We start from the raw sequence: 26,645 nt of genomic DNA, 5'->3' as shown, positions 1-26,645 counted from the left end.
ATTGGTTCCTACAGATTCGCACCACAAATGCAAGCTGAGAGCTGATGGCGTGTTGGTTAGTGGACTAGAACAGGTAACCCAACAGATGCACCTTGATTCCCTCATGGAGCTTATATGCCAGGGGGGGAGACAGACAGTACGCCACCATGGAAGGGGAAACTCGGATTCAGATGAATGCTCCAGAGAAAGAAACCAGGGCTGAAAGTCACTTTTTTTTTTTTTTTTTTAATTTTAGGGCCACACCCACTGCATATGGAGGTTCTTGGGCCAGGGATGGAATCTGAGTGGCAGCTGCGGCAATGCCAGATCCTTTAACCCACTGCGCCAGGCTGGGGATTTAATCCACACCTCTGCAGTGGCCTGCGCCACTGCAGTGGAATTCTGTATCTACTACACCGTGGCTGGAATTCCTAAAGCCCCAATTTTGAGTATACAAGAACTACAACAGGAGTTCCTGTTGTGGCTCAGCAGGTTAAGAATCTGACATAGCGTCCATGAAGATGTGGTTCACTCCCTGGCCTCGCTTAGTGGGTTAAGGATCTGACATCGCTGTGGTGTAGGTCGCAAATGCGGCTCAGATCCCTATTGCTGTGGCTGTGGCATAGGCTGCAGCTCCAATTCAACCCCTAGCCTGGGAGATTTCAGATGCTGCCGGTGCGGCCATTAAAGAAAGAAAAGAACTATAGCAGATAGAAGAATAGACTAAATGATATCATTTGAACATAATCAGATAAATCTAGAATGTTGAACATTTATAAGCATAACAGGCCAGAATTCATTAAGTCAAAGTTGTTAAAAACAAAATAAGAGGGAGATTAACATAGATTAAAAAGGGTTAACAGGAGTTTCCATCGTGGCGTCGTCATGGCACAGCGGAAACAAATCCGACTAGGAACCATGAGATTGAGGGTTCCATCCCTGGCCTCGCCCAGTGGGTTAAGGATCTGGTGATGCTATGAGCTGTGGTGTAGGTCGCAGATGTGGCTCGCATATGGCATGGCTATGGCTGTGGTGTAGGCCAGCAGCTGTAGCTCCACTTTGACCCTTTGCCTAGAAACCTCCACGTGTCAAGGGTGTGGCCCTAAAAAGAAAAAACAAACAAACAAAAAAAGAGTTCCCAGGCTAGGGGTTGAATTGGAGCTAGTTGCTGGTCTACACCACAGCCACAGCAACGCAGGATCCAAGCTGCGTATGCAACCTACACCACAGCTCCTGGCAACGTCAGATCCTTAATGCACTTAGTGAGTGTCAGGGATTGAACATGCATCCTCATGGTTCCTAGTCGGATTTGTTTCCACTGTGCCACGACACCGTGATAAGAACTCCATTAACAATCACATTTAATATATGAGGGCTGATGGGATCCTGGGCCAAGGGAAAAAAAGCTATAAAGAAAAAAAAGCTATACAGGATATTTGGGGGAGTTCCCTTGTGGTGCAGTGGGTTGAGGATCGGCATTGTCACCACAGGGACTTGGGTTGCTGCTGTGGTATAGGTTCATTCCTGGCCCGGGAACTGCCACATGCTGAGGGTACAGCCAAAAAAAATATATATATATATATATTTTTTTGGGGGGGGGGGAACAAGGAAAGACATTTGAATGTAGATTGAACATTAGATGATGTTAGGGAATTATCTTTAAATTTTATTAATTTATTAAATTTAAAACATTTGAATTTTACTTAAATATTATGGATATGCAGGAGGATTTTTTTGGCCACACTCATAGCATGTATAAGTACATGGGCCAGGGAGTGAACTGGAGCCACAGCTGTACCCCAAGCTGTGGTAGTGACAATGCTGGATCCTTAAACCACTGCACTACCAGGGAACTCAAGAATGTCTTTATTCTTAGGAGATACGCACTGAAATATATAGAGATAAGGCAAATAGGGTAAACTTTCATCAGCTGTTGAATCTAGAAGAGACTACTTAGTTGCTTGGTGCTACAATCTTTCAACTTTTCTGTGTATATTACAAACGTCCAAAACAAAAAGTTGGATAAAAGGAATGAAGAAGTAAACACGGTAACTTTTGGAGGGATTTTGCTGTGATGGGAGTGTATCAGTTTCCTAGTGCTGCTATGACAAATTACCACCAACTGAGTGGCTTAAAAGAACAGAAATGTATTTGCTCACAGTTCTAGAGGCCAAAAGCGAGGTACTGGCAGAGGCCACACTGGATGCAGAGGCTCTAGGGAAGAATCCATTCTTTGCCCTTCCAACCTCTGGTGCCTATTAACATTCCTGACTTGTGGCTGCAACAGCACCTCCTCCTCTTCCGTGTGTGTCTGATCTCCTATTTCTCTCTTACAAGGACACTTGTGGTGGCATGTCAGGCTCACCAGATAATCCAGAATAAAATCATCTCAAGGCCTTTAACTTAATCGCACCTTTAGCCATATAAGGTAACATTCACTCTTCCACCACATGGGTGATGTTCCTGGGGCTAGGACAGGAATATATCTTTGGAGGCCACTTTGGTGCCTAGCACAGGAAGGAGGAAAAATGGGACAGTAGCCTAAGGGGAATGTGGGGCCAGAAGAGGTTTTGTTTAAGATGAGAGACATTACAGCACGTTTACTATAACTGGTTTGGGACAGTTGGTTGTGCGTGGCAGCAGTAGTACAACAGCACAGGCTATTTGTTCATTGTGTTAGCCACTTGCATAATGGAAAATTCATAAAGAAAAGAGCAAAGTATGCTCAAGTTACTTTTTTTTCTCTTTTTTTTTTAGGGCTGCAGCCCTGGCATGTGGAGGTTCCCAGTCTAGGGGTCCAATTGGAGCTCCAGCCACTGGCCTACCCCACGGCCACAGCAACGCCAGATCCGAACCACATCGGCAACCTATATCACAGCTCACAGCAACACCAGATCCTTAACCCACTGAGCGAGGCCAGGGATGGAACTGCACCCTCATGGATACCAGTCAGATTTGTTTCTGCTGAGCCGCGACGGAAATTCCTATGGTTACGCTTTGAGAATTCAGTTAAGAACCATGAGAAGGTAACAGAGGAGACTTTTGTCAAATATGGCAGATCAGAGTTCCCCCTGTGGCACAGAGGGTTAAGGAACTGCAGTGGCTGCTGCTCTGGTGTAGGTCACGGCTGCAGCTCAGATTTGATCCCTGGCTTGAGCTTCCATACGCCACAGGTGAGGCTATTAAAAAACGGCAGATTGAATAAGTATATCTGTTTATCCCCAAACCCCACCAAGATGTAAACAAAGGAATAAATATGGTATAAAACTATAAAAACAAAGAGGGCAGGAGAGCAGACAACAGTGGAACAGAGAGGTCAACAAACTTTTGGAGATGGAGGGAACTAACTTAGCAGAGTGTGGGAAGCTGGGACTTAAAGAGGAGAATATCAGCCAGAAGAGTAACGGCTCACTCTACTTGTCCTCTGCAAAAGTTCAGGACTGGCGGGGACCAGATACCTCAGGTGGAAGAAAGGCAGGGAGCTGAAAACAGGGAAACTGATTAAAAGCCTGCACCTAAAGCAGTTAAACTCACAGATCCCTTTTCCAGTCCTTCTTAGCCTAGCAACAGTCCCTCGCGGGATATCAGACGGTTTACTCTCTGGAGAAAGTGAGTCTGCAAAACATCGACTCAGGGCCACCGGGCAGAACCAGAGGCAGTGGTGAGCACTGAGCTGAAAACAAAAGGACCGGGTGAAAATACGCATGCTGATCTTGAGCTCCACAACCCTGTCCCCCCTGCCCTGCTGCCAGAACCGCCACAGTGGTGGCCACGCAAATAACCCCCAGACAGGAGACTGGAGAGTCATCTCTGGAGGCACTGAATGGCCCCTGCCATGTGACCCTCAGATTCTGACTCTTGAGGGTACCCAATAAAAAACCCTGCTTGCTCCTGGAGTTCCTGCCATGGCACAGTGGATTAAGAATCTGACTGCAGTGGCTCAGGTCACTGCAAAAGTGCTGGTTCGATCCCCAGCCTGGCACAGTGTTAAAGGATCTGGTGTTGCCACTGCTGCAGCACAGGTTATAGCTGTGGCTTGGATTTGACCCCTGGCCCAGGAACTTCTGTGTGCCACGGATGCAGCCATAAAATTAAAAACAAAACAAACAAACAAGCAAACAAAAACCCTGCTTGCTCCAGTTGCCTTAGAATGAGGGCATCTTAATTGATGGCCCAATTATCTCTGCTTAGGATTTTCTTTCTAAATATGAATAGACAGCCAAAGATCAAACATGTGAGGAAAATCTCCAGCAACACACACACTCACACCCCCCCACACCCTTCACATACCAGAAAAAGGGGAAGGGAATTCACAGGCAACAATGTGAAAAACAGAAGACTTTAAAAAAGGAAAACTCCTCAGAAAGCTAAGAGAATATGCACCAGAAACAAAACCAGAAATGCTATATGTAAAAAAAATTTTTAAATTAAAAAAAAAGAAGGAGAAGAAGAAGCAATCAGTGAAAAAGAGAGTTAAAATCAAGGGAAGTTCTCTGGGGGTCTAGTGGGGTCTAGTGGTTAGGATTTGGCACCTTTCCTGCTGCAGGCCAGGTTCATAGATTCGTAGGTTCATAGGTTCATTCCCTGGTCTGGGAACTGAGATCCCTCAGCAAGACACTGAACCTCCCAGCCAAAAAAAAAAAAAAAAAAAAAAAAGAAAAAGTTAAAATAAAAAATCCAAAAATAAATAAATAAATAAGTCCAAAAATAAATAAATAAATAAATAATCCAATAGAAAGGATAAAAAGATAAAGTTAATGAGATTTTCTATCCAGAGAGTAGAACAAAAAGAGAGGTGATAAAAGTAGAAAAAAAGATAAGGATATAATTCAGACTTCAACACACAGTAGTAGAATCACAGAAAATAGGATGAGAGTGCAGCCTGGGCCATGGCATAGCAGAAAACAAATCATTTACATATGGCAGAAAAACAGGTCAGAGCCATAGAATTAAAAAAAAAAAAAAAGAAGAAGAACAAAACTGTGCTTATAAACAGCAGCACTTGGGAGTTAGAAGAGAGTGGGGTAATATCTCTGAAAATTTAAGGGAAAAACACAGCCAACCTAGAATCCTATACCCAGTTAAACTATCAGTCAAATATGAGCGAAGAATCAATATTCTCAGACAGATAAGGTGTCACAAAATTTACCTCTTAAGGTCACCTTCTCTGGATGCTATTAGATGATGGGATTTCCCAAAATGAGGCTGTAAAACAAGAAAGAGGAAGATGACCTAAGATCCAGGTAGTAGGAGAACCAACACAGAAAAACAGAAGCTCAGGAAATCAGCTCTGAAAGAAGCCTAGAATGCAGTCTCTCTAGCCTCTCAAACCTAAAGGACAAAGGACTCCGAGAAGGAAATTGCCAGGGGAAAAAATGGAATTGATAAATTTGACTCTTCTGACAAAAATATGGCATGGAGTTTATAGATCTTTTGGAGACTGGGGGAAATTAGGAAAGCGTGTGTGGAAAATTTAACAATTAAAAAACATGAGACCGTGACATTGTGAGGATGTGGGTTCGATCCCTGGCCTCATTCAGTGGGTTTAAGATCTGGGTTGTCACAAGCTTCATGTAGGTCGAAGATGCAGCTCAAATCTGGTGCTGCTATAGCTGTGGTGTAGACCTGCAGCTGCAGTTCTGATTCAACCCCCGCCCCATGAATTTCCATATGCTGCATAAAAATAAACAAAAACAAAAAAACTCATGAGGTTGGAAGTTCCCTGGAAGCCTAACAGTTAAGGATCTGGCATTGTCACTGCTGTGGTTCAGGTCACTACTGTGGCAGCCCAGGAATTTCTGCATGCCTTGGGCACAGCCAAAAAACCCCAAAAAAGAACCTAAAAACATGAGGCTATTGTAAATTTATGTTATGAGACTTATGATAAAGTTTCTGTTGCTTAGAAATGTTTATAGACTTTAAATAAAAAGTAGGTGGAGGAGAGAGTTCCCATTATGGCTCAGTGGTAACAAATTTGGCTAGTATCTATGAGGACACTGGTTCAATCCCCGGCCTCGCTCAGTGGGTTAAGGAGCCTGCATTGCTGTGAGCTGTGGTGTAGGTCACAGGCACGGCTTGGGTCCCAAGTTGCTGTGGCTGTGGGCACAGGCTAGCAGCTACAGCTCCGATTTGACCCCTATCCTGGCAACTTCCATATGCCACGGGTGCAGCCCTAAAAATACAAGAACATATATATGTAGAGGAGAAGGGGAGAAGTAATCCCTTTCATCCTAACAATCCATGACTGTTTTTCACCACCTCTTAGATTCCTACCCAAGAGACAAACAGGATCTACCAGGCTAAGTCTTTTTTTCCCCCCCTGCATCCACAGCATATGGAAGTTCCTGGGCCAGGGATCAAACCCCAGCCACAGCAGTGACAATGCCGGATCTATAAACTGTTGCTCCACCAGGAAGCTCCTAAAAGGCCAAGTCTTGATACTGACATCTTAACAGTAGGTACTCAGGGAGTCTTCTCTCTTCCTAGGCGTAAGAGTGGATGATGGGTCACCCATAGAAGACATAAAAGAAAATCCCAAAGGAGACAGAAATAAGGGGGAGAAGTCCATGTGATTAGAGGAATAATTAATTAAAAGTCAAAGATGGAAGCAATAATAAATAAAATGATTGAGGAGTTCCCGTCGTGGTGCAGTGGTTAACGAATCCGACTAGGAACCATGAGGTTGCGGGTTCGGTCCCTGCCCTTGCTCAGCGGATTAACGATCCAGCGTTGCCTTGAGCTGTGGTGTAGGTTGCAGACGCGGCTCGGATCCCACGTTGCTGTGACTCTGGCGTAGGCCGGTGGCTACAGCTCCGATTCGACCCCTAGCCTGGGAACCTCCATATGCCGCGGAAGTGGCCCAAGAAATAGCAAAAAAAGACCAAAAAAAAAAAAAAAATTAATGATATTATAAAAAAAAAATAAAATGATTGAGACCAACTTCAAATGGAGTATCAGCAATTCAAAGTTGACGTGGAGATAAGAGGAACTTGTGGAAATGGTGATGCTGGTGAAGTGGTGAAAATAGTGATGCCCAGCAATCATTCTGGATACAACTGGTCCAGATAGACAGGGCCCCTCGAGAGGTCTGTCCCATTAGATTGTAAAACGGACTGCATGGGAAAGGAGAGGGCAGAAACAGTGGAGGAAATAACTGTAAAATCTGATAAACCCCATCACTACTATGGGATTGGGCTGCTTACTTTTTTTCTTCACTTCTTTATTTTCTTCTCTCTGCTTCTGCTTTTGTCACTTCAGAGTCCCTCCTTCTTCTTTAGTGGCCTCCTTCAGAAACTGACTTTGTCTACAGCAGCCCACATCTTCTTCCACAACTTCATGACCCCGCCCTCAGCCCTGCTGCGATGTTCTGTTTTTCTCGCTAGGCATTCTCCTACGTCTCATAAGCCCAGTCACGTGTTAAATTAAAACCTAGCTCATCCTGAATCCACTTCTCAACTGTTTCCCTTCAAGCTCCTGAGTCATAGCTCCTTTCCAAGAAACCAATGTCCATTTTTCCTCTTCTTATCAACAGACTAACAAGTCTTCTCTTTCTTCTCAAAATGTTCCATTTCCCTCTTTATGACTCTTCTCCACTTCCTTTGGTCCTGGTCTCTGCCTTCACTCTCAGTAGCTCTTCAATCCTACTCTCTCTCCTCTTAGGCTCAGATGCTCTCCTTTCTCTCTCCTATTTACCCCTTGAGGATCAATAACCTGCTTGGCTCTAATTTCTCCTCTTTGACTTGTAATACTTTCCCTATCTGCTTCTCCTTCCTTCTTTAGCTTAAATCCTTCATCCGTCTCATTCACTGGTACCTTCATCTATATTCTCTTTCTCTTCCATAGAAACAGATTCATCAGTATTATCATTCACTCCCTCTAAGGCATCCTCTTCAGCCTCCACCCCTTCCTCAGTCTCTTCTAGCTCTTCATCATTCTCCTCTACCTTTTTGAAAGGCATTTCCATCTCAGCATCCACAATTTCTATCAATCTTTCATCATCAGTAACTTCTACCATGTTTTCAACTTTCTCTTCTTGTATGCTCCCCGTTCTTAAACCCTCCAGCTTCTCTCCACTACTCTCCAGCTTCTCCCTACTGGATCCCAGCTTCTCTATACTTGACGGACGTTGATCTCCAGTGGATCTCAAATCCTCTCCACTAGTCCCCAGCTTCTCTCCCCTAAACACCAGCTTCTCTCTGCTTGAACTCAGCTTCTCCCCACTCGACCTCAGCTTCTCCCCACTCGACCTCAGCTTCTCCCCACTCGACCTCAGCTTCTCCCCACTCGACCTCAGCTTCTCCCCACTCGACCTCAGCTTCTCCCCACTCGACCTCAGCCTCTCCCCACTCGACCTCAGCCTCTCCCCACTCGATCTCAGCCTCTCCCCACTCGATCCCAGCCTCTCCCCACTCGACCTCAGCCTCTCCCCACTCGATCTCAGCCTCTCCCCACTCGATCCCAGCCTCTCCCCACTCGACCTCAGCCTCTCCCCACTCGACCTCAGCTTCTCCCCACTCGACCTCAGCCTCTCCCCACTCGATCTCAGCCTCTCCCCACTCGATCCCAGCCTCTCCCCACTCGACCTCAGCCTCTCCCCACTCGACCTCAGCTTCTCCCCACTCGACCTCAGCTTCTCTCCACTCAGCCTCAGCTTCTCTCCACTCAGCCTCAGCTTCTCTCCACCAGACCTCAGCTCCTCCTCATTCTGCCCTAGGTCATTGCCTCTGGATCTCAAGTCCTCACCACTGGTCCTCCCTCCAGTAAAGTTCAACCTCTCTTTAAACCCAGACCCCTTCCTAGGCCCTGGCGTTGTCCCGGCATTCTCAGATTCAGCCTCGATTTTGTGTCTGACTTCTTGCTTTCCCCACATCTTCTTTGAGCGCTCTTTCCCCAAACCCGCGGAAGCCTGTAATGCACTGGCTACACTGTGCCCTCGTCTCGCACCCTGACTCCGGCCTGATTTTCCTCTCAAGGCTGTCTTCTCCACATCTTCCACTCTCGAGTCCTCAGACTCAAGCTTCGGGTCCCACATCCTAGGCTTTTGCGTATTTCTACCCAGGAGCTCCATTCTCTTCCCGATCACGATGAGCCCGTTCCAGGGCATCCACAATTTTTCTCGCGTCGTCTGCGCCCCTCTACTTCCTGGCTCCAGCAGCGACCGCCCGCGGGCCCAGGCCTGGCCTCGGGGGCTCTGGCCGCGGGTCTTGTCGCGCCCCCTCGCTGCCCTGTGCGGCTTACCCCTCCACTCCCTCATGTCCCAGGGAGGAAAGACAAACGGAACCCCTTTCTTGACAGACATTAGCCCCGACCCTCGTCCCTAGTCCGCCACCCCCACCACGTCTCCCCCACCCCCCACCCCCCGCCTCCCACCCGGCCCGCTGGCCCGCCGCCCCGCCCACCGCCTAGAGGGCGCGAGACTGGGCGAGTGCGCACGCGCAGACCGCGCGAGGCCGTTGGAAGCCTCGGCCCAGAGCGGTGGAGGACGGCAACCCGCAAGCCTGAGGCGGGGCCTAACGTGACACGAGACCTCTGCGACCCTGGAGCCCCCCCCGACTCCAGTACCCACTTTGTCGCCTGTCCCCGGCCCTCTCAGTTCCCCACTGCCCCCTTAAAAGCCGGGACCTGGGCAAGGGAATGACAGGCTTTACAGCCAATGGCGTCCCGCACAGTAAACCTGCTACCCAATCAAAAGGCGCGGCTGCGAGAGAAAGGCGAGGGAACCACGCCCTACTCCAGGTGACTCCTGGGCAGGGAGGGGAGCGTGCCACCGTCATCAGATAGGGTCCCTACTCAGTCTGTTCCTCCAGGCGAGTTACCGAGGACCAAACTGCGGGAGCGCGCGGGCAGTGGCCTGCGGCGGCATCTTTGTGTGCTATAGTCGAGGAGAGTGATGGAGGAGCATCAAGAGGCTGGGAAGGAGAGCAAGGTAGAGAAAGGATGCAAACCCCCTCCCAACCTTCCCCTCACTCCGTGGTACCCAGTGCTACCCAGTCAGGGAGTGGTGGTGATGTGTGTTTTCGCGCGCACGCGTGAGCTAGAGAAAGAAGAGACCTGAGCAAGGGGTGGGGCGCCTCTATGGCATCTGCATGGGGACTGGTGAGGATGCCAAAGAAGGCATCTTTACCTTTGCCCTAACAGAAAAGGCCCCATCGCTCCTACTTCTCCCCTCCCCAGGACCGAGTCATGCTGGTTTAATGGGAAAGAAAAGGCAAGGATGTTAAGGATTGAGAAGGGGCTGGAGTGCCTTCCTCTTTTCCCAAAGTGTGGGGAATCCTGTTCAGAAATGATGGCTTCACTTGCGTATCTGTTTGTATAATCGTAAAGCCATTAATTCTTTCCACCTCACCTCAGTCAACAAATAGTTTCTGAGCATTCTTGTACCAGGAATGGTTGTACAGAAGTGCTCACTTTTAGGGATTGGAGGCATGTACATTAGTGGGCTGTGACAGGATGGAGCAGCTATGGTCCATCTTTGAAGTCCCATCTCCCTCAAGCAGTTACCAAACAGAAAGGAGACAGGGGACTTGGGGACCTATAGCACCAATGAGCCAGACTGTGTGTTATGTGTGCGGGGGGGCAGGGGGGCAGTTGGGCAAAGGGAGAGCCTGCCCTGGGGGTGTCAGAGAAGCCAAGAAGTAAGAAATGGGGTTCAGGAGTTCCTGTTGTGGTGCAGCGGAAACGGATCCGACCAGGAGGTTTCGGGTGGGATCCCTGGCCTTGCTCGGTGGCTTAAGGATCTGTCGTGGCCGTGAGCTGTGGTGTAGGTTGCAGATGCGGCTCGGATCTGGCATTACTGTGGCTGTGGTATAGGCCAGCAGCTGTAGCTCTGATTAGACCCCTAACCTGGGAACCTTCATATGCCATGGGTGTGGCCCTAAAAAGCAAAAAAAAAAAAAAAAAAAAAAAAATTGGGGTTCAAGTGCACTGTGGAGAGGTGAAAGCGGCTGAGAGACACAAAGTATGGAACAGACAGCATCTGTTTCACTGTTTATCTGTGTTCATATTCATGGTTAAATTAGTTAATATGTATATAAAGTGCTTAGAGCAGTGCCTGGCATAGAGGAAGAACAAATATAAATGTTTGCTGTTATATTACTATGGCTGTCATCATATGGGATGGTTTGTGTTTCGAGGATGTACTGGACTACCAGACTGATGGATGCACCCACCCTCAACCTTTGTAGGTGCCAGACTCTGAAAGTACTACTAGACCTTGTCCTCTTGAGTAAGCATTACCTTCTTCAAGATTCTCCTTTAAGTACAGAGAAATGAAAAGGATAATAAATGAATATCTAAATATAATAGGAAAAGTGAAATAACATAAAATTGAGTAATCTAACAGAAGTCAAGAAAGAATAAAAGAACAAAAAATAGATGAGACAAAGAGAAAATGAAAAGCAAGATGGCAGGTTTATAGCTTACTGTATCAGTAATTACAGTAGTGATGACTGGAACAAACACTGCAATTAAAAAAACAAACATTTGCAGGAGTTCCTTTCATGGCTCAGTGGTTAAGGAATCTGACTAGCATCCGTAAAGACGCAGGTTCGATCCCCGGGCTTGTTCAGTGGGTTAAGGGTCCAGCATTGCCGTGAGCTGTGGTGTAGGTTGCAGACTCGGCTCGGATCCTGCATTGCTGTGACTGTGGCCGGCAGCTACGGCTCTGATTTGATCCCCTAGCCTGGGAACCTCCTTATGCCAGGGGTGTGGCCCTAAAAAGCAAAAATTTTAAATTAAAAATTAAAAAAAAATCAGATTGGATGTTTTTTTCTTTTTTCGGCTGTACCTACAGCATATGGAAGTTCCCAGGCCAGGGATCGAATCCAAACCACAGCTGCGACCTACACCACAGCGGTAGAAACACCAGATCCTTGACCCCCTGTGGTGGGCCAGGGATTGAACCATCAAAACCACAGAGATGAACCAGATCATTAACCCACTGCACCACAGCGGGAACACCCAGAATGGATTTTTTTTTTTTTTTTTTTTTTTTGTCTTTTTGCCTTTTCTAGGACTGCTACCCGCGGCATATGGAGGTTCCCAGGCTAGGGGTCTAATCGGAGCTGTTGCTGCTGGCCTACGCCAGAGCCACAGCAACACCCGATCCAAGTCGCGTCTGCGACCTACACCACAGCTCACGGCAACACGGGATCCTTAACCCACTGAGCAAGGCCAGGGATTGAATCCGCAACCTCATGGTTCCTAGTCGGATTCGTTCACCACTGCGCCAAGACAGGAACTCCCCAGATTGGATTTTTAAAAGACACTATATTCTGGTAAAAGAGACATACTTTATAAAGACTCAGAAATATTGAAAAAATAGTGGAAAATATACACCATGAGCACACTAACCAAAAAAAAACCTGGTGTAGCTTTATTAATTTCAAAGTAGACTGTAAGAAAGTAGTATCGGTAGAAATAAGAGGAACATTTTATAAAGATTAAAAAGCCACTTCAGGGAGTTCCCACTGTGGCTCAGCGGATTATGAACTAGTATCCAGGAGGATTTGGGTTCAATCCCTGGCCTTGTTCAGAGCATTAAGGATCTGGTTGCTGAGACTGTGGCGTAGGTCGCAGATGCAGCTTGGATCCTGCATTGCTGTGGCTGTGGCGTAGGCTGGCAATTGCAGTTCCAGTTTGACCCCTTGCCCTGGTACTTCCACATGCCCTGGGTGTGGTCATTAAAAAAAAAAAAAAAGGTAAGGAGTTCTTGTCATGGCGCAGCGGAAATGAATCCCACTAGGAACCATGAGGTTGCAGTTTTGATCCCTGGCCTTGCTTAGTGGGTTAAGGATCTGGTATTCCTGTGAGCTGTGGTGTAGGTCGCAGATATGGCTCAGATCTGGTATTGGTGTGGCTGTGGTGTAGGCTGGCAGCTGTAGCTCCAATTAGTCCCTTAGCCTGGGAACCTCCATATGCTGTGGGTGCGGCTCTAAAAAGACAAAAAAAAAAAAAAAAAAAGGTAAGTATTTAGAAGATTTAAATAATGTGATCAGTCACTTGATCTAATTGATCTGTATATAGCTCTATACCCAACAACTGCATAAAACGTTCTTTTTGAGTGTACATGAAGCATTTACAAAAATACATTATGTTTTGAGCTTTAACAAGTATCAACAAATTTTAAAAGCTGAAATAAGATATAAATGTGACCTCTACAGCCCCTATTCGATCCCATTGTGGCTCAGTGGTAATGAACCCAGCTAGGATCTATGGGGATGCAGGTTTGATCCTTGGCCTTGCTCAGTGGGTTAAGGATCCGGTGTTGCTGTGAGCTGTGGTGTAGTTTGCAGTCATGGCTTGGTTCTTACGTTGCTGTGGCTCTGGTGTAGCCTGGCACCTATAGCTCTGATATGACCCCTAGCCTGGGAACTTCCATATGCCATGGGTACAGCCCTAAAAAGACAAAAAAAAAAAAAGAAAAAAGAAAAAATGTAACCTCTGATCCAGGAGAATCAACCAAGAATCAATACAAAAAGATAACTAGGACTTCCCTGGGAGCTTAGTGGGTTGAGGATCCAGCATTGTCACTACTATGGCTTGGGTTCGATCCCTGGCCTGGGAACTTCTGCATACTGCGGTCATAGCCAAAACAAAAAACAAAACAAACAAACAAAAAAACCCTAGATTCCAAGATATTTGGAAATTAAGCAGTAAGCTTCTAAATAAGTCATAGATAAAAGAAGAAATTATGATAGTAACTAGAAAAAATTTTAAAACTCTTTGAAAATCACTTTGAAAACATGACATATCAAAAGTCATGAGAGGAGTTCCCATTGTGGCTCAGCAGAAATGAATCTGACTAGGATCCATGAGAACATAGGTTCGATCCCTGGCCTTGCTCAGTGGGTTAAGGATCTGGCATTGCCGTGAGCTGTGGTGTAGGTCGCAGACTCGGCTCCGATCTGGCGCTGCTGTGGCTGTGGCGTACGCCTGGAGCTGTAGCTCCACCTAGACCCCTAGCCTAGGAACCTCCATGTGCCACGGGTGCGGCCCTAAAAAGCTTAAAAAAAAAAGAATCAGTCATTGAAATTCCACACATACAAAGAAAGAATGACAGGCAAAATCCATATGATATCTGAACAAAGGGAGAAAAAATTCGATAAAACTCAACATTTATCAAACCAAGCATAGAAGAGAGCTTCATTTATCTGATAAAGTATCTAAAGGTATCTTCTGGATTAAATTTTAAATGTGTTCCCTCTAAGATAAGGAACAAGTCAAGGATTTCCTTTATAATCATATCACTAGTTTTGCATTGGACTAAGGATCCTAGCAAATATAATAAGGCAAGAAAAAGAATTAAAAGCTATGAAGACTGGAAAGGAAGTCACTATTTCAGATTAGGGTTGTATAAACAAGAAATCCCAAAGAATCCACAAACTATTGAAAGTAGTATGTAGGAGTTTCTGCCGTGGCGCAGTGGAAACAAATCCGCCTAGGAACCATGAGGTTGGTTGCGCATTCAATCCCTGGCCTTGCTCAGTGGGTTAAGTAGCCAGTGTTGCCATGAGCTGTGGTATAGGTTGCAGACACAGCTCGGATCCCACATTGCTGTGGCTCTGGTGCAGGCCGGCAGCTACAGCTCTGACTGGACCCCTAGCCTGGGAACCTCCATATGCAACAGGTTCAGTCCTAAAAATCAAAAAAAAAAAAAGCAAACCTAACAAAGTTCCTAGACATAAAGTAAATATATAAAAATCGACTGTATATTTCTTTTTTCTTTTTTTTTTTTTTTTTTTTTTTTGTCTTTTTGCCATTTCTTGGGCCACTTCCGCGGCATACGGAGGTTCCCGGGCTAGGGGTCAAATCGGAGCTGTAGCCACCAGCCTACGCCAGAGCCACAGCAACTGGATCTGAGCCGTGTCTGCGACCTACACCACAGCTCACGGCAACGCCAGATCGTTAACCCACTGAGCAAGGGCAGGGATCAAACCCGCAACCTCATGGTTCCTAGTCGGATTTGTCAACCACTGCGCCACGACAGGAACGCTTGATCTATTTTTTATATGCTAGTGTGAACAGGAACTCCTGCTATGGCATAATGGGATCAGCAGCGTCTTGGGAGCACTGGGACGTGGGTTTGATCCCCAGCCTGGCCCAGCTGCAGCTTGGTTCGAGGCTGCTGCTCTGATCTGATCCCTGGCCCAGGAGGTCTGTATGCCGCAGGGCAGCCAAAGAACAAACAAACAAACAAAAAACAAACACTAGTGTGAACATGTCCAAACCAACCCCCTAATTTATCCCTCCAGCCCCACATTTCCCCTTTGGTAACCAGGAATTTGGTTTCAAAATCTTCGAGTCTGTTTCTGTTTTGTAAGTTTTTTGGTATCATTTTTTGTTCAATTCCACATGTTAGTGATCTCTGATCTGATTTTAAAAAGAGGATGGCAGGACACGGCAAAACACGAAGAGGCACTTGACGAAAGAAGCTATCTAAATGGCCAGTAGGTACATAAAATGGTGTTTAACATCATTCCTGACCAGGGGGTCCAAGGTGAAGCCACTGCGCTATTACCGTACCTCCACTGGTATGGCTAAAATAAAAGGGCTGACAATTCTAAGTATTGGCAAGGACCTGGTGCAACTGGAACTTGCTTATGCCATGCCTGCAGGACTATACATTAGTACAATTGCCTTGGAAAACTGTTTGGTAGTATCTATGAAAGCATTTTATTTTTTAAATTAAAAAAAATTTTTTTTAGTGTTTTTGCCTTTTCTAGGGCTGCTCCCGTGGCACGTGGAGGTTCCCAGGCTAGGGGTCTAATCGGAGCTGTTGCTGCTGGCCTACACCAGAGCCACAGCAACACCCGATCCGAGCCGTCTACAACCTACACCACAGCTCACAGCAACACCGGATCCTTAACCCTCTGAGCAAGGCCAGGGATCAAACCCGCAACCTCATGGTTCCTAGTTGGATTCGTTAACCATTGAGCCATGATGGGAACTCCTATGAAAGCATTTTAAACCCTTGCCTCCCCTGTGACCAAGCAGTTCTCATACCCAACAGAAAAGAGTACTTAGGTTCCTCAAAAGATACATGCAAGAATGCTCAAGGCAGGGAGTTTCTGTTGTTGTGCAGCAGAAATGAATCCGACTAGTATCCATGAGGATGCGCGTTCCAGCTCTGGGCTCACTCAGTGGGTTAAGGATCCTGCATTGCTGTGGCTGCGGTGTAGGCCGGCAGCTACAGCTCTAGTTTGACCCCTAGCCTGGGAACTTCCATATGCCTCAGGTGTGGACCCAAAAAGCAAAAAATTAAAAAAAAAATTTTTTTTTAATGTTCATGGCAGCTTTATCGTAATAGCCCCAAACTTGAAATAATCCAAATGACCACCAACAGTGGAATGAAATGGATAGTGGAATGGATAAACTAGGAATATTACACTGCAATGAAAAAGAACCACTGCACTCAATAACATAGATGAGTCTCAGTGAAGAACATGAACACAGGAGTTCCCTGGTGGCCTAGCAGTTGAGGATCTGGTATTGTCACTGCTCTGGCATAGGTTCAGTCCCTCGCCTGGGAACTTCCACATGCCCCGGATGTGGCCAAAAAAAAGCACAGGGACACAGAGTTCCATGGTGGTCTAGTGATTAGAACTCAGCACTTTCACTGTTGTGGCCTAAGTTCACTCCCTGGTCTGGAAACTGAGATCCCACATCAAGTCCAAAAACAAAATAAAATAAAAAAACAAGAAAATGAATGAGATATAATTGAAATTTTTTTCTTTATTTATTTATTTATTTTTTTAAATGGCCGCACCATGGCATATGGAAGTTCCCGGGCCAGGGATTGAATCTGAGCTGCAGCTGCAGCTTATGCCACAGCTATGGTAATGCTGGATCCTTAACCCACTGTGCCAGGGAGGGGATTGAATTCATGCCACAGAGACACACCAGATCCTTAACCTGCTGTGCCACAGTGGGAACTCTGTGATTGAACCAATGTTTTTAAAAAGGAAAGAATATGGACACAAAAGAGTTTTGACATGAAGCTCCAGACCAGTAAAATTAATTTATGGTGCTGGAAGTCAGGAGAGTGCTCCCACAGCGTGCCAGATATGTGCCAATCCGGAGTTCCCATTGTGGTGCAGCAGAAACGAATCTGACTAGTATGCATGAAGATACGGGTTCAATCCCTGGCCTTGCTCAGTGGGTTAAGGATCTGGTGGTTCCCGTGAGCTGTGGTGTAGGTTGCCGATGCAGCTTGGAGCCCAGGTTGCTGTGGCTGTGGTGGAGGCTGGCAGCTGCAGCTCTGATTCGATCCCTAGCCTGGGAACTAACATATGCAGCCCTAAAAAGACAAAAAAAGAAAAACAAAAATGAAGTGCCAAACCCTGTGAGAGGAGAGAGAGGGGCCTTGGGTGTGAGAGGTGGGAAGGTGCCCATTTATATACTGGCGAGCAGTGCCTGAAGGGAGAGTGACTTCTAAGCCTCCACCCTTCTCCCTAGTACCTTTTGGCACAGTGGTGTGGACATAATAGGTGTTGAATAAATGCTTGTTGAGATAACTCAGTGCAAGAACGAACTAGTAACTTTGGCGCCTCAGGGATCCTTTCGCTTAGAGAAATGCAGGTACTTGGCCTAAAAGTCAGGGCCTCTTAGCACTAAAAGTAGTGAATGGAATGGGCTCAGGAGCCCCTCACATGGTGGGACCATCTCGGCCAGCTCACAATACACCTGATTCAAGGGCACCTGTGGCAACCAGCTGGGAAGGGCCGGGCAGGGAGCGGAGCAAGTTCCCGGGGTTGGGAGTCTGTTCGGATCTGGCCCTGCCCCTTTGCAGCTGTGTGATCTCGGACAGGTCATTTTACCTCTCTGGTGGTCGTGACTTTCAGGCCTATAAAATTGGGAGAATTCTGCCTATTTCAGAGGATGGAGGGCTAGGAGAGCATCATGGTAAAGCCGAGCAGTGACGTATCAGGATCCCTTCGGGGGCAGCCGGCGACCCCAGGGCATGGTGGGATGATGCAGGAGGACTGGCAGCCTGCAGCGAGGACGGGCGAAGGGGCCTGGTCCGTCATGTCAGGGCCTTCCCTCCCCCCAACAGCCCTCCTGCACATCCCTGAACCTGCAGGGGGACAGCTCCTTGCAGGTGGAGATCTCCGATGCAGTCAGCGAGCGGGACAAAGTGAAATTCACTGTTCAGACCAAGGTGAGGCGGCCCAGGCAGCGAGGCTGAGGTTCAGGTGGCTGCTCGAGGAGGCTTCAGGAGCCTGCTTTCGCCAGCCTCTGCTCCCCTGGCGGACAGGTGCCACCATAGCCCTGCCCCCGCCCTCTGAGAAGGCGGGCGGCTTGTCTACACTCCGATAACCTTTGCCTAAGGCCCCAGGTCCTCCCCTGTCCACCGTCCTGAGGGTAGTCACAGACACATGAGCGCCAGCATGGGCCTCCCCTGGGCTGTGGGTTCGGGGAGGCCCCGAAGTGGGGCCCCAGGAAGCGTGATGGGTGTGGGGTTTGGGGAGGGGAGGAGAGACACCCGTGACAGGCTCCCCGCCTTCCAGAGCTGCCTCCCTCACTTCGCCCAGACCGAGTTCTCAGTTGTGCGGCTGCATGAGGAGTTCATCTGGCTACACGACGCCTACGTGGAGAACGAGGACTACGCGGGTCTCATTGTGAGGGGGGGCCGGCTGGCCGGGCGGGGGCTGCAGGGGGCCGGCCTCGGCACTTGGGTGAGGATGGGCCAGGCTTTGGGGTGCGGGTGATGGCCTTCTCAGCAACGAGGGTCCCCAGCCCAGTCTGTTCTTTACACAGATCCCTCCAGCCCCTCCGAGGCCAGACTTTGAGGCTTCAAGGGAAAAGCTGCAGAAGTTGGGTGAGGGGGACAGCTCCGTCACCCGGGAAGAGTTTGCCAAAATGAAGCAGGAGCTGGAAGCGTGAGTGCCACCTCCTTTCCTGGCCTGTGACAAAGCCCCAGTCCTGTCCTGAGAGCCCCAGCATTTCTCCCCCGACGTGCCCCTGTGGATGTTTAGTTTTTAGGGGCTGCAGCAGGGGAGGGGGCAGGATGGTGGCAGCCAGGGAGGGAGGGCCCTGAGCTGCCTGTCGCGGTCTGCAGGGAGTACCTGGCCATCTTCAAGAAGACCGTTGCGATGCACGAAGTCTTTCTGCAGCGCCTGGCGGCCCACCCCACCCTGCGTCGAGACCACAACTTCTTTGTCTTTTTGGAATATGGCCAGGATGTGAGCTGGGCCAGAGAGCTGGGGTCACCCCGGGAGGTGGGGGGCAGGGCTCGAAGTGGGCTCCAGCCTCCGTCTCATCAGCTCCACGGGCGGCATGTGCCTGGGGTGGGAGGTGCGACGACCCTATAACCCTAACATTACGCCCTCCCCGTGTGTGCCGCAGCTGAGCGTCCGAGGAAAGAACAGGAAGGAGCTCCTTGGGGGGTTTCTGAGGAATATCGTGAAGTCCGCGGATGAAGCCCTCATCACGGGCATGTCAGGACTCAAGGTGACTCCTGGGGCCACAGGTCCACAGCACACAGAGATCGAGGCCCAGGGTGGCTGCGGGAGGGAAGCCACTGGTGGGGCCTGGCCTAGAGGGAGATGGTGCCACCCCTGGGTATCCATGGCTGCCATGCTCCCAGGGACCCGGTGTAAGTGGGTCCTATCTGGCTCGTCTAGGAGGTGGATGAGTTCTTTGAGCATGAGAGGACCTTCCTGCTGGAGTACCACCCCCGCATCCGGGACGCCTGCCTGCGGGCAGACCGTGTCATGCACTCTCACAAGTGTACGCAGGGCCCCGGGGCCCCTGGATTCCACACCCCCTCTCCCCAGAGGTCCTACTCCTCAGGGGAGGGAACGGAAAATGCCCTGCCCATGGCCACAAATACCAGCGGTGGGCTTGATGTGCAAGGCAAGGGGCTGATGGAGGCCTCTCCCCCAGCAGGCTTGGCAGATGATTATATCCCTATCTCTGCTGCACTGAGCAGCCTGGGAACACAGGAAGTCAACCAGCTAAAGATGTGAGGACTCCCTCTCGCCCTTCCTGCCCTTTCTATGCCTGTAATACTGTCTCCTTCCACGAGGGGTCACTATCAGCCTACTATCATCTCTAGGTGGGAGGTGCAGAAGCTCCTGTTGGGCTTTGGGAGAGGAAGAGGGAGATTTCCCAGGGGGCTGCCTAAGGGCGGGGAGGCTTTAAGCGTGCCCTAAGACCCCTGCGCTGACTCCTCTCCTCTGTCTCCTAGGAGCTTCCTCAAACTGGCAGAGCTCTTTGAACGGTTAAGGGTGAGTACTGCCTTCGGTGTTGAAAGGCCACCCAATGATCCTTTGCAGGGAAGAAAGCATTCTGGGGGAGGGGCAAGTTCCAGGATCATTTTGGAAAGTTCAGTGACTACTTCAGCCCAGTGATGCCCTGAGCTCACTGCCCAGACTACTTTAAGAGGTGGGGTGGAGACAGGGATCCAGCGTCAAGTTGCGGTGGGGGGGGCTGCTGTGGCAGGGAGGGTTCAGGGAGGTGGGAACTGAGCTTGGCAAACCCTTACAAGGATGTGCCACGTGCCTCTGGCAAACTGCTGTGCGGCCAGCATCCTGCCTCAGACACACACTTCCTGAACTCCTCTCCAAGAAAGATTGGAGGGTGCCAATCTTTCTAAAATGTCTGTTGGACCCCGTCTCTTCCCTGCTCAAGGCCCATCAGAGACCCTCTCCCTTCCAGAAACTGCCCAAGGCACAAAGCCCAAAGTCCTCAGCTGTCATTTGGGGCCTTCTGTGACCTGGCCACTGCTGCCCAAGTGCCCCACTGAACATACGGTTCCCTGAAAACAAGCCAGGCTATACATCCGCAAAGCCTTTGGCCCTTGTCTCCTCCCCTCTCACCCCCAAGATCCAGATCAGATGCCCTCTCCGTTGTGAAGCCTTCCCTGGCCTGCTCCCCTGACTATCAGGGCTTGACCTAGAGAGGGTATCGAGGGACCTTGCTGGATGGTAGATGGACAGCAGCAGCATGCCATCCTTAGCGGCACCTCTGCAAGCTCCCTCCCTAGCCTCTGCCTTCCTCTTCAGAAGCTGGAGGGCCGGGTGGCCTCTGACCAGGACCTGAAGCTGTCAGACATGCTGAGATACTACACGCGAGACTCACAGGCAGCCAAGGTGAGAGGTGGCCCCAGGGCAGAGCTTGTACCCGGAGGGCAGAGCTTGTACCCGGAGGCCAGTGGGACTGGGGAGGGCGGGCAGGCAGGCAAGGGCCAGGGCCAGGGATCCTGTGCACCTGCCGGCCCCAGGACCTGCTGTACCGGCGGCTTCGGGCGCTGGCCGACTACGAGAACGCCAGCAAGGCACTGGACAAGGCGCGCACCAGGAACCGGGAGGTGCGGGCCGCTGAGAGCCACCAGCAGCTGTGCTGCCAGCGCTTCGAACGCCTTTCTGACTCAGCCAAGCAGGGTAAGGCCCGCGGCTCTGGAGCCCCTGCCACTGGGCTGCCCACCCTGCCAGGGTCCCCATGCCTCTCCTCTCCAGAGCTCATGGACTTCAAGTCCCGCCGCGTCTCCTCCTTCCGCAAGAATCTTGTCGAGCTGGCGGAGCTGGAGCTCAAACATGCAAAGGTTTGGCCTCCCACCCGTGGGCCTCTAGGTTCTTAGGGCCTTGGAGGAAGGGGTAGCCAAGCCTCAATAGATGGTAGTAGTGGTTACTGCCGATGTGGGAGCAGGGGCAGTTTCCAAGGTGCGGGAAGAACAGCAAGGTGGCAGGGACACGCAAGAACCTCTCTCCTCTACAGGCCAGCACCCTGCTTCTGCGGAACACCCTTGTCATCCTCAAAGGGGAACCTTAGAGCCACTGGAGCCTGCTCTGGGGCCTCTCGTGATGAGCCCCCCAGCCCTCCCACCACAGGAGCCACCAGCCAGGCCCCACGACCTCTTGGGGCAGGCCCCACCCCCTGCCCCCAGGTGCCAGGCCCTGCAAGAGGACAGGGCAGCATGGGCACCATACCTGGCCACAGGTAAGCAGAGCCCAACCTGGGGAGGCCCGGGGCCCCTGACTGCCCTCCTCAGGGGCTGAGGACCAGCCTCCACCCACTTCTGGGCCCACAGTTCATTTGTCTCCAGCCTGTTCACAAATAAAAAGCCTGGTTTTGTAGTCAAGAGGCCTGCCTGTCCTGACCTTCCAGTTCCAGGGCCCACCAGGGATAGCGCTTACCAGGGCACCAGGGTAGAGACCACATCCTAAGAGAACAAGGGGGCACACCCCTGCTGTGTCCTCACTTCTTTTTCAGAGAGCCGCTAGGCTCTCTGTGGAAGGTCCAAGACCTAGACCTTGGGCCCCAGGAGCCGTCTTCAAGGCGTGCCACCACTGCCATAAACACGTAAAGTGATTATAAATCCTCTACACTCATTTCCTAATCAGTAACATGAACCACCCCTTCCTGCCTCCCTGCCAGAGATACTGGAAAGGAACTGCAGAACCAGCTCTAACTCCAAGAGGTTTTTTAGTTGCTTGGAAGGGGCATGAATCCTGTATTACCACCCCTGGGGCAAGACTTCCAGAATACTTTTATCTGCAGGGCAGGTTAAAGCCAAAGTACAGGCTGGACAGGGCCCACGGTAATGCGGGCAAGACTTGGGGCTCCAGCCAACACCCTCCTGGTTAAACAGAGGAAGGTGGGGTCCAGGACACCAGGAGTCTGAAGTCCTGGGCTCCACCTGGCTGGCCCCACCTTGCACTCCAGCCACATCTGCAGAAGGCCACAGGCTCCACCTGGCTTCTGACTCACAGCAGCTGCTGGACCCAGCCCTCATGAGTCAGCCATCCAGGGAAGGCAAAGAAAGCCAAAGAGAACAGTGGAAGTGGAGAAAAAGCTCAGACAACCAGGGACCAGAAGTCTCACAGCCACGTCTGGGCTGGGTAGGGCTGGGCTGAGCAGGGCATCAGAGCAGCCTGACCGTCCTGCTCCCACCGGGGGGTAAGGGCAACAAAGGCTGCGCAGGCACTAAACCCTTCTTCTATTCAAAGGACCCCTGCAGCCGGCAGCACCACCCTCAGCTCAGCTACCTCCTCAACAGCCAGTCTGGTGCCAACTATGGCACCAGAATATACAGAGTGGCAACTGTCAGGAAAGAGGCTCCACTGGGGCCAGAGGAGGGTGCACGCAGGCTGGCCGGGGGTGGGGCATAAAGAGACACCTCCCCCACGAGGTCCCCTGGGCCCCAATCTTGAAACAAACATCCCATTAATGAGCCTTTTTATTGTTGTGTCTTTTTCTTTTTTAATTGAAGGTCCCTTACTGGTCCTGCTTCCATGAGTGGCTGTGACCAGGGGAAAGGGGGGGGGGACCAGGTGGCGCAGGGAGGGGTCATCTCCACATCATTCCATTTATACACAGAACTAAACAGACAAGCACAGAGTCACTATTGCGGTTAGAAGTTGGCAGCATGGGAAAAGGAAGGAACAGGTCGGGAACTGGGGTGTCGTTAAAAAAAATACAGGCCCCCCCCAAACAGGGGTGCCTGGGGGGAACTTGGTCTGTTTCAACCCAAGAGGAATCAGAAGATCAAAAGCGGTTTGGGAAGGCCAGAACCGTCAGGGGTGGTGGGAGGAGGGGGAAGGTCCAGGGGGTTGGGGGGGGCTGTTTGGCAAGTGGGGTGAAGGGATTGCCCTCCCCCTGCTGGGATCCCCCCAGCCCCTCCGGTCTGGCAGGAAGGGGGCAGCCTGCAACCCCCGTGGGCAGGTCTGGGGCTGCCAGATGCTCCAGGCAGGGGGCTGGAGGGGGCTCACAAAGGCTTGCCCTCCAGGGAGATGACGGCGCTGCCCCCCAGCTTCTCTGCCAGGGTGCAGCGGTCCTTGACCTCCTCGTAGCAGTTCGCTTGTAATTCATGCTTGATCCCTGTGGGGCAGAAGGGGGGACATCTGTGAGGAACAAGGGCGGGGGTGGGTGGGGGGTGCTGCAGCTGAGAAGGAGCTGGTCAGAACAGATGGAGGAGACCAGGCTGCCTTCCAGCAGGCAGGGAAGGAGAGGGGGGGACCGCCACCACGCCCGGGCAGCCAAGGCCTGGGTGGAAAGCGTGTGTGGCACCAGTGATGCTGGCCCTTACCTGTCAGCTTCTTCTTGATGGCGTCCTTGGAGCTGGCGTAGATCATTTTGCTCTTCAGGGGTGCACACTCAGGGGCCCTGGAAAGAAAGAGAACTTCCAGCAACGCCCCCTCCTCCGCCTCTACCAAGTGCCCTCCAACAGCGAATGACTTCCAGACACGCGAAGCACTGGCGCTTTCACCAACTTCCTCCCTGACTGGCGTTTTCGCACAACGCTGTCCCTCCACACATACCCCTCGGGGTTAACCAGCAGCCAAGGGCGGCCCTCCCCAGCCTGAGAGCGCCGGGCAGGGCAGAGCCGGGGCAGGTGCCCGCAGGAGGAGCTCACCAGAAGATGAACACCAGGTCCTCCTTCTTGCTCTCCTTGGTCTCGTAGGTGGCGTCATAGAGGGCATAGCGGCAGTCCTTGTCCGGCAGCATCTTGACAAAGGTGGCATAGGGGTCGTCTACAGTCTGGCCCACGTCACCCACGAGGATCTCCTTGCCCTCCTCCAGGATGATGTTCTTCTTGTCCTCGCTCAGGCAGAAGAGCACCGCCTTCTTGCGCTTCTTCACCTCCTCCGGTGTCGAGGACTTACGCACCTTCATGTCATTGAACACTTTGATGACCCCGTCAGAGACAGCCACACCGGAGGCCTAGAGGACGGGCCGCATGTACCTCGTAAGGAAGAGGTTTCTGGGAAGTGCCCTGAAGTCCCTCCTCCGCTTTCTGGGGAGATCTGTCTAGACGCCACGGGGTGTAGTCCTCACTCCCAAGAGGTCATGAATCCCCTCCCCAAGACAAGTGTCTCTATCTCCCCACCCCAGTTCCTGTCCAAGGACCAGATGTCACACAACCCCAGAATGGCAACCGTGAGAGACACATCTGGTCAAGTAACTCAGTATCCTTCCTTCCCAGCCTGACATCCTGCAGGCTAGAGTCTGAAGACCTGCGAGCAGCAGAGCCTTGGCCCAGATGGGAGCCCAGAATTGAAAGAACCTACAGAACTGACTACTGGCTCGTTTCCTACTCACATCCTCAATCTCGGCTTTTGCCTCCTGTGCTGACTCAGAACTTCACGGAGGTGGAAGAGGACCCAGACACCCAGGCTACAGTCATCTCTGAGAACCAGGACCCCATAATGCTACATGGGACACCAGCGGTGCTCAACTGCTCTAACAAGTCCATTAGAACTGTCCCACGCAGTGACTACACAAGCTGTCCTATCCTCCGCTGGGGTCTTCCTAAACCCAAGCAAGAACCACGAACGCCTAATTAAGGCCCTACCCAACAACTCCCTGTTCCCCAGAATATATGCAGGCCCCAAAGGTCACTGATCTAAGTTAGCACTCCAAACACCAAGAGCCCACGGCCCTTGAGAGCTCTTTAAACTTTTCTGGGTCGTGCTGGGGCCCAACCTAGCCGGGAGAGAGTGACTGTCCAAGGTAAAAACCTGCCCCCGCTCCCGGAACTGCAGAGGAAGCTGGCCACGTGATTGAGCCGCTTCCGGAGTAGGCGGAGAAGAGATCGGCTAGACTCAGACCCCTCCCCGAGAAAAACCGGTACACAGATGCAGAGACACCTCTAGACTCTCAACCCCAAGGAATCGCCTTTACCCACCAGCTTACTGGTCCCCTCCGCTGAGGGCCTGGGCACGTTACACAACCTTCGGCCCTCGAAGCCTTCGGGCTGAACAGAGGGGGCGGGGTGGTTTCCGGGCGGTGCCCGCCTGGGTCACTTCCCTAAACTCAGCTCCACCCTCAGGCCCCATCCGGGAAAGCCGACGGCCCCACTTGTCCAGGGATTCGGGCCCGGCGGCCAGGCCTGAGCGAGTGCGCACGCGCCGGCCGACAGCGCCGTTCCATCCCTCGCCGGGAGTACTCGGCGGAGAACCCAGTTCGTCTCGTGGGCTCGCTCCCGAGCGCGGCCGTGGTCGCTGCGGGGTCCGCTGCGCGGGGCAAGCCCCCAATCTCAGGCGCCTGCGCCAAGACCCGGACACCCCCGCATCCCAGCTAGCCGCGCCGCCCCCGCCCCTTGTGGGCATCCCTGCCACCTGCTCTCGAGACAGACCCGCCTGAGAGGGAGGGTGACGCGAAGACAGGAACAGCCCTTGGGTGGGGCGCGCGCGCCGAGAGCGCTCGCGCGCTTTTCCTTCGCCGCCCCCGAGCCAGGTTTGGATGCCGCGTGCTCCCAGCGCGCGCGCGCACCCGCGAACCCATTCGCTTCGGCCCCGCCGCGACGCGCGACACCGGCTGCTCCGCGAGGGCCGCGCACCCGCGCGCCCTGGACCCCTCCCCCACGGCCAGTGTCCGCGCGGGCGCAACAGCGGGGTGGGGGAGGGGAGGGGAGTCCAGGGGGCGCGCGAGCGACGTCCAAGCCGGCCCTCACCGGCGCCCGCGGGCGCGCACGCGCGTCCCAGCGCCGCCCGCCCCTCAGCACGAGACCCTCATCCAGCCGGGGGATCTGGGGGAGGGGGTGCCGACGTCGCTCCCCCGTTCCCTCCCGCGCACGCAGACAATCGACTCGCAGCCGCCTCCCCTCCCGCGCCGTGGCCTGCCGCTCACCATATTTCCGGAAGCGAAAAGGAGATAGCAAGGAGCCAGAAAAGACAAGAGCCGCTTCAGCTGCTGCCGGGATCCGACTGAACGCGGCCTCTCCC

The 26,645-nt window shown here is 51.5% G+C and overlaps 3 protein-coding genes across 14 annotated transcripts; 1 reads left to right on the top strand and 2 right to left on the bottom strand.

Annotated features, from left to right (window-relative positions):
• Positions 1-7,503: 7,503 nt before the first annotated feature.
• Positions 7,504-9,332, bottom strand: LOC146405048 (uncharacterized). Its single transcript, XM_085010724.1, is given in 2 exon segments — positions 7,504-7,783; positions 7,786-9,332. Coding segments are annotated over 2 exon segments (1,608 nt in total). The 5' UTR covers positions 9,278-9,332; the 3' UTR covers positions 7,504-7,667.
• An 81-nt stretch (positions 9,333-9,413) lies between these two features.
• On the top strand, positions 9,414-22,060 carry SNX32 (sorting nexin 32). Of its 12 annotated transcripts, none has more exons than XM_085010728.1 (13): positions 9,414-9,714; positions 18,032-18,136; positions 18,486-18,596; positions 18,736-18,857; positions 19,037-19,160; positions 19,324-19,428; positions 19,602-19,707; positions 19,867-19,942; positions 20,168-20,207; positions 20,985-21,071; positions 21,203-21,362; positions 21,438-21,523; positions 21,697-22,060. In XM_085010728.1, the coding sequence occupies exons 1-13, from the start codon at positions 9,613-9,615 to the stop codon at positions 21,748-21,750; spliced, it is 1,278 nt and encodes a 425-aa protein (XP_084866854.1). In that variant the 5' UTR covers positions 9,414-9,612; the 3' UTR covers positions 21,751-22,060. The 12 variants fall into 12 exon arrangements, with proteins under 12 accessions (XP_084866854.1, XP_084866851.1, XP_084866852.1 ...); XM_003122527.5 differs by lacking the exon at positions 9,414-9,714 and adding an exon at positions 9,730-9,904; XM_085010725.1 differs by lacking the exon at positions 21,438-21,523.
• A 1,100-nt stretch (positions 22,061-23,160) lies between these two features.
• On the bottom strand, positions 23,161-26,631 carry CFL1 (cofilin 1; the record flags this gene model as incomplete). Its single annotated transcript, NM_001004043.1, is given in 4 exon segments — positions 23,161-23,799; positions 24,008-24,084; positions 24,335-24,642; positions 26,551-26,631. Coding segments are annotated over 4 exon segments (501 nt in total). The 3' UTR covers positions 23,161-23,686.
• Positions 26,632-26,645: the final 14 nt, after the last annotated feature.

This window comes from Sus scrofa, chromosome 2, assembly GCF_054392235.1.
Source record: "Sus scrofa isolate SSC_HxYL_T2T_F1_AM1 chromosome 2, Sscrofa_HxYL_maternal_Yorkshire_Landrace_v2.0, whole genome shotgun sequence".
Lineage (NCBI taxonomy): Eukaryota > Metazoa > Chordata > Mammalia > Artiodactyla > Suidae > Sus > Sus scrofa.
The sequence above is the reverse complement of the archived record's forward strand: the minus strand, read 5'-3'. Positions and strand labels throughout refer to the sequence as shown.